This window comes from Uloborus diversus, chromosome 4 (genome assembly GCF_026930045.1).
Source record: "Uloborus diversus isolate 005 chromosome 4, Udiv.v.3.1, whole genome shotgun sequence".
NCBI classification, from domain to species: Eukaryota; Metazoa; Arthropoda; class Arachnida; order Araneae; family Uloboridae; genus Uloborus; species Uloborus diversus.
In genome coordinates this window covers 108,470,075-108,483,381 of record NC_072734.1, presented here as the reverse complement: position 1 = coordinate 108,483,381, position 13,307 = coordinate 108,470,075, and the positions used below count along the sequence as shown (strand labels likewise).

The window sequence follows — 13,307 nt, the reverse complement described above, 5'->3', positions numbered from 1 at the left end:
TATTAAAAATATTTACTTTCAAAAATAAATAATAAATTGTAAAAGCTGCTGAAATCCTTAACATTTTATTCATACGGTGTTTGAACACAATGTTGACGGATAATATTGTCATTGATGCCGGAACACCTTTTTGGAAAAAACAATTTGCAAACTTTATAGGGTTTTTTAAATTTCAATTTGGAAGGTCTCGTTCTTCGGAGAAGCTCCGTCGTATTTGAAGAGGACGCGCCATCGTCCTTCGAGGAGGAGCATCCAAACATTCTGGTTCTGGAAAACTTGCGAATTCGTTCCCTGGTATTTTTATGCACTCTTTATATATATAACATCCACTCTATATGTGATGTGTGTATGTAAAATGAAAAACATTACCTTTTATACACATTGCTGGTTTTTTTTTTTTTTTTTTTTTATATAAATCGCTAAAGGAATAATAAGTTGAAAAAAAGACATTTTAAATTCAAAACAAAAGCTTGATCAGAAAGAATTAATTAAATATGAATGAAACTAATTGTGCATGGTTCCTTTCTTCTGTCTTCAATTTTGCTACATTGCATTCTTTCACATTTTGGACGAGTTAAAGGGTTTTTCACGGAAGGGTGCTGCCCTTGACCCTCTCCGCTATTATAGGAGCATTTAATTTTGCAATTATTTCGTTGTTAAGTAGATTCCAACGTAACGCGTTAAGTTATCTGGAACAAAGCCTCGTTAATTCCTACCGAGGCACTCGCATATTCTTGGAAGTGGGAAATACTAACTGTGTGTTCCTCGAGTTCCACTGGCGTGGATAAATCGCTTCAATGGCATGTGCTTGAGTCTTAGGAGTGAATAATGAACGTTGTTAACTAAAGAAAGAATGAGATCATTGGACAATATCAAATTTACCTTGTATTGTAGTTGTACGTTTGTGAGTAACTTTTGATTTGAAATTTTTCTGACAATGAAATCGGATTAATTTGACTTCATTCATTAACTCTTTAAGAGCCATAGGATGTACGTACGCGTCCCCTGAGTTAACTTTTTTTTTCAGTTATATAATTCAAACAAATTACCAGTTTTTTTTTTTTTCCGTGTTTTTGACGCATTAAAATCTTGACAAAAACAAAAACAAAAAAAATGTTTGTTGTAAAGACACATGATAGAAGTGAAACTTTTATCTTTCTTTTTACATTCTGAACTGTCACTTCACCCGCCCGTTTGCTCTCAAGCCTCGCTCTTGTTCTTTTTGCACCTGACCTACACATACTCACAACAAAGAGAAAACTAAACAATACTCGAAATCCGCTTTTTAATTGTTGCCAAAACAATGAAAAATAAGAGTAATTATAAATAAATTTTGTTAATAAAAGTTAAAAAACTAATTTCAAAACTAAAGTTAAGCAAAGTGGATTTCGCTTTTAAACTGATGACTTTTCTTGAATCAAAGAAATCTTCGAAAACTTGCATCACTAGAAAAGTTTAAAATGCCCAAAATACAAGTATACCCAAAATCCACTGACTATGAGCTGGCGTCATATTTGGCGAAATATCGCCAAGTGCGTCAACAAATAACCCAACAGTCACTGAAGCCCCTAAGCATTTTATTAATAATGTTTGCTGCATGAAATTACTCGTAATTTTACGCAGCATAAAATCACAACTTTGAACTCGTCATCACTTTAGCCGATGATAGATCATGAAATGTAAAGCAACGTTTTGCTAATCTCAAGGTAAAAAGTTCTGAGTCATAACACAGATTAAGCATTGGAAACAAATTTCTTCACTTGTTCCCTTCTCTTTATTGACGGAAGCACAAAAGACTAGCAATCAGACTACTAGTCGAACAAGAAGAAATAAATAAGTAAATAAATACCCAAACCGAGATGAGGGTCTGAATACTAAACAGGCTTACCGAGAACTCATTGAGAATTCGCATGCCATCATATCAAGCAATAAGAGCTGAGGAGCATTTAGCAATAACTTTCTTGAATTAGGTTCATTTTCGATTTGTACGGATAAGAATTCTCATAATTGGATCGTTTGGTATTAGTTCGCTGTTATATTGTACTCTGTTCGTTCTACAAAAGATTGTTTTGTTCATCGACAAAAATTAAGAATTTATCATGTTTCGCTAGTTTAAAAAGTTTCATGTTCATTTTATTATCCAACTCTCCCCCGTTTTGCTGCTCAAAAAAAAAAAAAAAAAAAAAAATGATTAACAAATGACGTCATCATTTAAGAATAAAAAATATTGTTTGTGGACAATGATGTTCCCGTCAATATTTCTGAGTGTATACTCCCAGTAATCAGTTATGCACAATATGTGTATGCGATCATATACATAATGTGTCATAATATGAAAATATTTGAAGCTTCAGGGTATACGTTATATGGTTTAAAAAATGTTTGAGAGTATACAGCTTATATGGAGTGTACCCTATGGGAACACCGCTGTTTGTGGAAAGGATAACTAAATTGTATGGTGGAGAGTTCTGACCAAGAAACCACACGATAGTGTAATAATGAAAAAATACATAAATAAACAAATAAGTAGCAATCGAAAGAGGACTGTAAAACATGTTTCTGGACGCATGAATTATTTGCCCTTGTGTCCCAGTCATCGAAATATAAAGCCTCAAAGTCAACTAAAATTTTAAGAAAAGTTGCCAAATTTTGCGAGTTTCAGTGAGTTTTGGAAGACATCTTTTACACGATGGATACAAAGAGTGAAATTGCGCGATCAATTTCTCGCCAAGTCTTTAATTTTTGCACTTTTCTTAAAATTTTGGTAGACATCAAGACCTTACATCTTGATAATGGGCGGATATAATTTTTCTGTCAAAAATATATCTCAAGATTCACTTCCATAGTTACACTATTAGTGTGGTACCCTCGTGATGATACCCGAGACGTCAGATTTAATGAAAAGTTAATCCCCATCGATATAATTATATTCATCTTTTGATATCGGTAATATTTCAACACTTATCGGAATTGGCTAGTATTTTTGATACTTATTGTACAATACTTTTTCTTGACTAAGCTCTTATCTTTAGAGTGGTGTAATTACCGAAACGGAGATCCAATGCTACACATCATGTAAGAATCCATTAGCTCCGGAGCCCGGAAAATGCTGTCCCAGATGCCCAGGTAAGTTCGTTTTTAGTTTGTTACTATGCATCGTCCTTCTTATGAATTTCATAGGGTCGATTTAGTACTTCTTATTGCCCTCCAAGCAGTTTCAGAAATTTTTCTTACCCAAAACCGTAGGTTCGCCCACGGAAGGGAGGGGCGGGGAGAGGTCATTCTTCAGCATGATCCGACCTAAAATGGTTTTCTGTATCCACCCCTGATTTTTATGTGGTTCGTTTTTTCTTTTCAAATGCTGTTATATGTATTTTAAAACACTTTTATTTTCCAAAATTTTTCATTTTATTCTAATCTTAAAGCGTATTTAAATCAAATTTTTCTTAGCAGAGTATTTAACTCCTCGCGAACTAAATTAAAGATTGAGAAGCAATCTTCGGGGATTGGTAAGAATTAGCGAGTTGGAGCGGGGAAAAAAAAAAAAAAACACTGAAAACTGTTATGGCTCTGTTTAAGGTTTTTGGAGACTCAAATAAAAATAATTACATCAAATCAGTAGAGGAACACTTCTAGCTAGCGAACTAACTCGAAATTTTCTAGTCAATGAACAAGAACACGCGGAATTATCATCCCCCCCCCCCCAAACCGCAGTTTTATTGAGACTTCTTCGCTATCGGTATTTCTTCCATTATCATTTTTTCATTGTACTCTTTACGAGTTACTCCTCTCTTGTTTTCGCAATGGTTTTTTGGTTTATTTCTTCCTTCGTAGCTTTTCGCATTTTTTTTTTTTTTTCACTTTGTAATTTCGTTTTCTTTCATTTTCCCCCTTTTCTTTTTCTTATTAGAAAATTGCTCGTAGAGATATGACGGGTGAAAATTGCTTCTAAATTTGAACGAAGCCATTGCCTGTTCAGTAATATTTTGACAGTTGGAATTTTAACCCTAACTCCAGTGGATTAACACTAAACTCCAGTAGATAACGTTCATTATTGACCACTTTTTCGTTTCTTCATTCCCCAGAAATGACACAATCTTACCAGTAAAACACTTAAGCTAGCGGATCCAGTTCAGCCTGGTCACAATGAAGCTTTTCCCTGCATGGTAAACATTACCAAAACATATTATCAAATTATCATGTCGTGGCGCGAGTTTCATTGTTGATGACGTCAGGAGTGTTTTTCGATCATTAGCTATTATCACTAACGCAGCGAGAAATATCTTCGAGAGGGTTTTTTTTTTTTTTTTTTTGATCAAAATACCTTCTGGAGGCTTTTTTTTTTTTAATGAAAAATACCTTCAGAAAGGGTTTTTTAAATCAAAACAGCCCTTTCATATGCATAAATCACTTTATGAGAATTAGCATTTATTTTAAAACAAAGGCCTCTGGGGGGTGTTTTCACCCCCAACGTCCCCTTCCCCCCTTATAGCTACTGGCTATAATATATGTGAGGATTTCGAATTAAATACAAGGAAGTTATTATTGCTTATTCATCTCGGAGAAAAAATTTTGAAACCTCATTTAAGAAGTTAAAAACACCCATTCGTTAGGGACTTCGTTTTCTGGCCTATATATTCTGAAAACGTTTGCTATTTCACATGCTATTTAGGCATTCGTCTTGCAAAGGCGCCGGTCATCTCCATGAAAAGAAAAACTCTAATTATAGCTAGAAACAACTTAATCTGCAAGAAAAAAAAAATCAGAATCATTTCTAGAAAAGCCATTTCCCATTTCACTCACAGCCATGAAAGCAAACATTCATTCTAGCTTCGATTAATAGATAGGGAACTGCACCCAATGTGACGTCATTTGCAGCAAACAAATTCTTGCTATAGTTAAATCCCGTTACAACAAATTTCAAGGGACCACAAATTTTGCTCTTTGCAACGAGAATTTCGTCGTAATAGAGTTCAAACAATGCAATGGCAGTTAAAACGAGATTGAACATTTAGTTAACAACACGAAACAGATGTTTCGTTGCACTGATAGTCGCTGCAATTAATGCTTACTAGCAGAAGCGGCGATTGGGACTAAAAAGTGGGGGCAAAAAAAACGACAACTAAAAACCATAAGACTTTTATTGGCAGCAAAAAAAAAAAAATAAATAAAACAATAATAATTTTAAAAAATAAAAAAAAGAGGGGACAAATGTACAACGTTTTGCTAGAGCTGGTTTTAACTGATGTAAATCTAACTACTTAACGCACGTTTTTATTAAGATTTTGATGAATTTTGTACTAATAACTTTCCCCGAAGAAACACTCAGACATGAACTAGACTTACATTATTTACCCCAAAGTATTTTGAGATGTCACAAACAATTGGTAATAATTTCATTGAAGAAGTATGGCTTGTTTAAATAAAACAATTGATTTACTAATATCTAAACAATGAATGCATAAACTAAAAATTACTGCTTGTGCTAAATAATGTTTCATAAACAGATATACAGTGTAAAACAAATAATTATGTTCTGAAACTTTTGACATTTCTGCTTTTTTTTTAAAATAATTTCTAGTTTTGGTTTCTAAATTGAAAGGAAAAACCATAAAAAATGGAGGGGGCCTCCCCCCCCCCCCGCCCCCGAATCGCCGCCACTGCTTACTAAGCTAATTTTGTCAGGCGCAATCTATTGTAAGTGTAGATTGACGCAAAAGTGAAGTTAATTATTTTACAAAAGTCTTCGTTTAGTGTACAGTGCAATCAAAAAATATATTAAATGTGGTAGAAACGACATTATAACTCACAAACATCTATATATATAAAAATGGATGTATGTTTGTGGGTGTGTGGGTATGTTCCTTATACAAATCCAGTTTTCGTCGGATTTCTTCCAAATTTGGCACAAAGGTAAATTGTTGCTCAGGAATTCATATAGGCGGGTTTTTGGAATTTTAAAAAGACCCAAAGAGGTCTAATTTCATATTTTAAATCATAAAATTGCTCTTTTCTGCATGAACGAACGTTTTTAAAGTTATAAATTTAGTCTAAATGAATAGGCCGTAAAAATCTACCCTAGATGAAGCTTCTTCAAAGATTAACTTTAATCGTTAAATTTGTGAACATTGGTTCAAAACAAATGAAAACGGATATCAACATATAACCACCAGGAGCTATTTTAAATGCAATCAACACAAAACGTATCCTGAACGATGGTCATCAATGCCGTTTAGCGATGAGCGTTAAAGCATGTTTGACGAGAAAGCCGTACATATAAGAAATGATGTTGTAAGTCGTTTCTTGAACTGCGACCTACGAAGCCAAGGGGTCCATTGATGCTACTCATGACTCTACTTACTTAGAATGCTACTGTTAAATTATAATTTTTAAATATTGTTTGATCGTAAAATCCACAACAGTGAAAAGGGTTGTGTGTAATTTTTGACCCGTTATTTTAATGTTTTTCCCGTTAATGGCAAACAAAATACAAACATGAGTAAGATAATAATATTGCATTCAATATTGACGTACAATCTTCAACTGTTTCAACATTAGACTACTTTTATTAAAACCACATCTATTTCATCCTTGCAACAGAAATTTAATCTAAGGTTTTATGATCTTTATATAACCAATTTGCAATATGTAAATTTTCTTTATACTATTCTTTAATTTACGTCGAATTTTTAAGTAATTCGGTTCAACTATAACCGATAATCTAATTCGGTTTGATAGAAGTCGCTCCAGGTGATCAAAGAACAGGGACAAATCTATATATATATATATATATATAAATGGATGTATGTTTGTGGGTGTGCGAGTGTGTGTGTGTATGTTCCTTCTACAAATCCAGTTTCCGTCGGATTTCTTCCACATTTAGCACAAAGGTAAATTTTTGTTCATGAATTCATATAGGCGGGTTTTTGGAATTTTTTAAAAAGACCCAAAGAGGTCTGAATTCATATTTTGAGTCATAAAATTGCCCTTTTCTACACGAACGAATTTGTGTATAGTTATTAATTTAGTCTAAATGAATAGCCCGTAATAAATTGCCCTAGATGAAGTTTCTTCAAAGATTAACTACTATTGTTAAATTTAGGAACTTTGATTCCAAGCTAATAAAAATGATTTGCAACTTATAACCACCAGGAAATATTTTAAATGCAATCAAAACTAAAGGTATTCTCAAAGTTTACCGTGAATGCCGATTCGTGACTAGCGTAAAGCATGTTTGGCCAAAAAACTGAACGAAATCGGAATGCTACTATTTAGTGTTTTGAATAGCGGTCTCCGACAGTTCTACTTACTTTGCACGCTTTCTTTTGGGATTTCCGTTGCAGTAATGGTAGAACGAAATTAGAGATCAGTATTTCCCACATGAACAGACCAGAAAATACCAAAATCATCTCGGTATCAATAATTCATTCATTATCCATGTACAAGCTTCAACAATTAAATGTTGGATGGTCCTTAAAACCAATATGCATATGTTCTTTATACGTTTCCATGATTTAGTCGGATCTTTACCTAATTCAATCCAACTAAGTTTAATCGCTGAAGTCTAACAAAGAACAAGGGTAAAAAAATACTAATTTCGCAAATATATTGCAAAATAATCATATTTGTGCGTAGGAATTTGTAGAGTATCTGGAATTGTTTTTCAAGGGGGAGGGGGGAGTTTTAAGTTTGGAAAAAGTGCAAATAAATATTGATTTAAATTTAAACTGTTTTAAACTGCAAAAAATTGCTATAATGCAAAAAATTGCTAATATGAATGAAAAATTATCGCTGTTAATTTTCCATTATACAAAATAGCTTCAACTCTCTTTAACAGTATAGGGACAAGGTGAAACACTTTGCATCTTACGTGTAAACACAATGGACGATTTAGTGCTGTAAATGTATTTGAGATGTAACTGTTTTCGATATAGATAGCTTTATGTTACTTGCTCAAGGTTGGTTTCACTTTGAAATGAAATTCTTCTTGCTGCTGAGAGGGGGACTAAGAACAATATTTAGAAGAAAGTTAAATTTATGGATTAGAAAAATTTGAATCATTTGAGTTTTAAATTTTTAGACTACGTTTCGAAACGTGAAATACATTTCGTTTGCTTTTAAGCTGTGGATGAGGGGAACAAAATATGCAACAAGATTCTGTAAAATAAAACAAAAGATTTGTCTATCATACAGTTGTAAGCACAAACAAGACTTTTTTTTTTTAATTTTCCGTCCTGAAAATGATCAAGAAACAAAATTTAACACGGATAGTGACCAGAATTTGCATGCTTACTTCTTTCTCTATAACGCAGTTTAATTGACGGTTTTTAAAAGTGTGTTCAATAGTTCACGTGCACCCACTTCCATTTTTAATGTTTTACATAACTTAAAATAATGACTGTAATGTAGTCAGTGGACCTATTCCCACCTCTCACGACTGTGGCTCTATAAATTAAAATTTTGATGTTCTCTAAAAAATTCTCTGTCTAAAGCCACAAACTTAAATACGTGCTCTCTCTACCTGCATCAGTGTGAGATATCATGTATAACATTTCCGTCAAGTATTACGTTTTAAAAATTTGAACTAGAACTTAAATCTTGACAAATTTCAAATCGTTACACGATATGAACCTTGGGAAGAGCGAGCAGACACACTTTGTAAAGTTTTTTTATACTAAGCAAACTTTTTCGGCGAAATGTGCTTGCCTGAAAACATATAAAATAACCTATCACTTGATACCTTCATTCGAAAGACACCGCCAAAAAAGAGTGTTATCGTCTATTAACAACACTGAGTGAATTCTTTATTTTCTGTACGGTGCACTATCTGTTTAGCTTTTGGACATTGACGATGATTTTAAATTAATCTGAAAATATTACAACTGTGTCCAAGAAGTTTTGTATATATTTGTGCCTGATAATAGGGATTGACTTTTTTTTTTTTTTGGTAAGCTCACGACTCTTTCTAAGGAAACATTCAATGATTTATTTTCGAATAAATTGTACGTGGAAAGTACTGTTGCATTTTTTTAAGTCTTGGGGAAAGCAAAACCTACAAAGGCGGCACAATGCTTTTCGTTCGAAGCATCACGTAAAAGGTTGTCCCACAAGACGTGCAAAAGACAATCATTTGTCTTTTCATTAAGACAATTTATGTACCGCCCGTCTGATTTAACCTCAGACAATGTACTGGTGTAAAGTAAGACAAAACAACGTTAGAAGAAGCACAAATTTGTAAACTACAGCAGACACGTGTTTCGGCGTTACAGGGAACGCCTTTTTCAATGCAAAAAGTAATGAGCTTATGGATGAAAAGACATCCGACAAAAGCCAAGAACAGATAAGCATGCAGCTTAAAAGATAAAAACAGCGGATTAGCCAAACACCAATGACAAAGTTATAAACCGATCAGGAACCAATAGGAATGCAAGCAAAGGCCAAGAGCTTTCACTTAGGTACGAACCCAGAAAGAAAGAATTCAATTGGACAAAGATTAAGCCGAAGCTTAAAGAAAAAGAAAAGAAATTGTCAGTAACCGTGAACCGCAAGAAAGGAAAAGCTGAATGGGAAACCATGAAATAAAATAAACAGAAACAAAAATATTCGAAAAAAGGAAAAATAAAAATAAATAGAAGAAAATTGGGGGGGGGGGGGTGTCAATCAAGACAAAAAGGTAAAAATAAACAAAGTAAGATCGATAAAAATGAATAGGAAAAAAAGGGGGGGATGGGGAAAGGACAGTATTAAAGATATGGGAGCCTAATGTTAGAAAAATATGGAACTGCACTAAGATCGTTAACTAAGTTAGAACTGTTCCTCAAAATATGAAAGGATTCCCAAAAGTCAAGATCTGATGAATTGGGGCATTTTTGGATAATCTGATAAGAGTTAAAATCAAAAGAGTGATTCGAATCCCAACAGTGTTGAGCAATACTAGACTTATTTAATTGTTGTTTTTTCACATAATTTTGATGCTCTTTCAAGCGAATTTTTAAAGCACGCCGAGTCTGTCCAATATAGGCAACTTTACAACTACAATTAATTCTATAAATTCCGCAACAATTAAGAGGGTGAACAGGATCTTTAAGAGAAGAGAATGAAAGTTTATTAATAGGAGAGAACACCACCTGGAATTGGAAACGTTTTAGAATCTTAGCAACCTGATAGCTTACAGATGGAAAGAATGGCAAAACAACCAAATTCTTTCTGATGAAGGTTCGGTTAAGAACATTAGTTTGGGATTTATTTGAAAGTTTTTTATAAATGGAATCAATCAAAGTTGGCGGATAGTCTCTATCAATTGCCACAGCTTTAAGATAATTAAGTTCATCTTTGAGAAGTTCTGACGAAGAACAAATATTAATTGCGCGATAAACAAAAGAATTGAAAGCAGAATATTTTTGATTTGGAGGATGAGACGATAGTCTATGAGGAGGTAAAGAAACAGCAAAAGGTTTGCGATAAACAGTAGTTTCAAAACCAATTTCAGTACGAGAAACAAGTACATCAAGAAATGAAATGCAATTATTCCGTTCTTTCTCACAAGAAAACTGAATATGAGGATCAATGGAGTTTAAAATAGATAAAAACTTCATCACTCTCAAACTGATTCTGGTTCATTAGAACAAAACAATCATCAACATACCGAACATAAAATTGAAACTGCAGTTTTTGGAACAGCTTAACCTCAAAATAATGCATGTAAATATCACTAAGAATGGGGCTAAGTGGGTTTCCCATAGCCAGACCATCTAACATAATATAAAATTTCCCATTAAAAACAAAAGAACATTGCTTAAGACAAGTACGGGTAAGGAAAATTAAATCCTCAATTTCCGTATTGGTGAAATGAAATTTAGAAAGTCTTCTACGAAGGCATAACAATGAACCCTCGACCGGAACGTTCGTAAATAAAGAGTTAACATCAAAAGAAGCCATAAAAGAATTATTTGGAACGAAACTATGAATTTTTTTAACAAACTCAACAGAATTTTTAATAGTAAATAAATTGTGACTCCTAAGGGGAGAAAACACAGAGACTAAATATTTTGCAAGTTTGTACGAAGCCGTACCAATATTGGAAACAATCGGCCTGAAAGGAATACCAGCTTTATGCACCTTAGGTAAAGCATAAAATCTAGCACAATTAGCAATAGATGGAACAACAGAGCGTTTAACATTTGAAGGAATAGACCTAACAGACTTGACAGCAGATGAAATAGTTTTTAACTCTTTACCACTAGGATCTTTAGAAATTTCAGCATATGGCCCAGAAGAAATCAAATCTTTAGTTTTATCAACATAAGATGATTTTATATTATGTTAGATGGTCTGGCTATGGGAAACCCACTTAGCCCCATTCTTAGTGATATTTACATGCATTATTTTGAGGTTAAGCTGTTCCAAAAACTGCAGTTCCAATTTTATGTTCGGTATGTTGATGATTGTTTTGTTCTAATGAACCAGAATCAGTTTGAGAGTGATGAAGTTTTATCTATTTTAAACTCCATTGATCCTCATATTCAGTTTTCTTGTGAGAAAGAACGGAATAATTGCATTTCATTTCTTGATGTACTTGTTTCTCGTACTGAAATTGGTTTTGAAACTACTGTTTATCGCAAACCTTTTGCTGTTTCTTTACCTCCTCATAGACTATCGTCTCATCCTCCAAATCAAAAATATTCTGCTTTCAATTCTTTTGTTTATCGCGCAATTAATATTTGTTCTTCGTCGGAACTTCTCAAAGATGAACTTAATTATCTTAAAGCTGTGGCAATTGATAGAGACTATCCGCCAACTTTGATTGATTCCATTTATAAAAAACTTTCAAATAAATCCCAAACTAATGTTCTTAACCGAACCTTCATCAGAAAGAATTTGGTTGTTTTGCCATTCTTTCCATCTGTAAGCTATCAGGTTGCTAAGATTCTAAAACGTTTCCAATTCCAGGTGGTGTTCTCTCCTATTAATAAACCTTCATTCTCTTCTCTTAAAGATCCTGTTCACCCTCTTAATTGTTGCGGAATTTATAGAATTAATTGTAGTTGTAAAGTTGCCTATATTGGACAGATTCGGCGTGCTTTAAAAATTCGCTTGAAAGAGCATCAAAATTATGTGAAAAAACAACAATTAAATAAGTCTAGTATTGCTCAACACTGTTGGGATTCGAATCACTCTTTTGATTTTAACTCTTATCAGATTATCCAAAAATGCCCCAATTCATCAGATCTTGACTTTTGGGAATCCTTTCATATTTTGAGGAACAGTTCTAACTTAGTTAACGATCTTAGTGCAGTTCCATATTTTTCTAACATTTGGCTCCCATATCTTTAATACTCCCCCTTTTTCCCACTCATTTTTATCTATCTTCCTTTGTTTATTTTTACCTTTTTGTCTTGATTGACACCCCCCCCCCCCCAATTTTCTTCTATTTATCTTTATTTTTCCTTTTTTTCGAATATTTTTTGTTTCTGTTTATTTTATTTCATGGTTTTCCATTCTGCTTTTCCTTTTCTTGCGGTTCACGGTTACTGACAATTTCTTTTCTTTTTGTTTAAGCTTCGGCTTAATCCTTGTCCAATTGAATTCTTTCTTTCTGGGTTCGTACCTAAGAGAAAGCTCCTGGCCTTTGCTTGCATTCCTATTGGTTCCTGATCGGTTTATAACTTTGTCATTGGTGTTTGGCTAATCCGCTGTTTTTATCTTTTAAGCTGCATGCTTATCTGTTCTTGGCTTTTGTCGGATGTCTTTTCATCCATAAGCTCATTATTTTTTGCATTGAAAAAGGCGTTCCCTGTAACGCCGAAACACGTGTCTGCTGTAATTTACAAATTTGTGCTTCTTCTAACGTTGTTTTGTCTTACTTTATTGTTCAGCACAAAGGTCATTTATTTATCTTAATGTACCGGTGTGCACTACAGAGCCGAAACAATATTCTTCATACTGTTTTGCTTTAAGTAGATGTTACTTTTTCAGCAAATGATTGATTTTCTGTGTTATTTAAAATATTTTGAAGATTTGAGCATAGAAAGCGTGATGAATGCATTTTTTTACGCTCAGATAGAATTCATACATTTGATAATCCAAAAGATATGTTGCATTAAAAAGCACCCGGGCAACGCCGGGTAGTAAGCTAGTGCAAAATAAATTTCAATTACCAAAAACACGAGTTTTGGGGTTCGAAAGACTTCTTCAGCAATGGAAGAGTATGAGATTCTAGGGTCTAACATCCTTGAAACATACACTGGTGTGCAAAAATTAAGGACGAAGTCAAAAAATTTGCATATCAGCCGAACGAAGAGGCAGAG

General features: G+C 33.6%; 1 protein-coding gene across 1 annotated transcript in view; it reads left to right on the top strand.

Moving 5' to 3' along the window:
- The window catches only part of LOC129220755 (BMP-binding endothelial regulator protein-like), a 92,712-nt gene that overhangs the window by 37,717 nt on the left and 41,688 nt on the right, over nucleotides 1-13,307 (top strand). Inside the window, exon 5 of the mRNA XM_054855184.1 lies at nucleotides 3,033-3,126. Coding sequence (XP_054711159.1) covers nucleotides 3,033-3,126 — 94 coding nt within the window. The remainder of the gene's footprint in view (nucleotides 1-3,032; nucleotides 3,127-13,307) is intronic.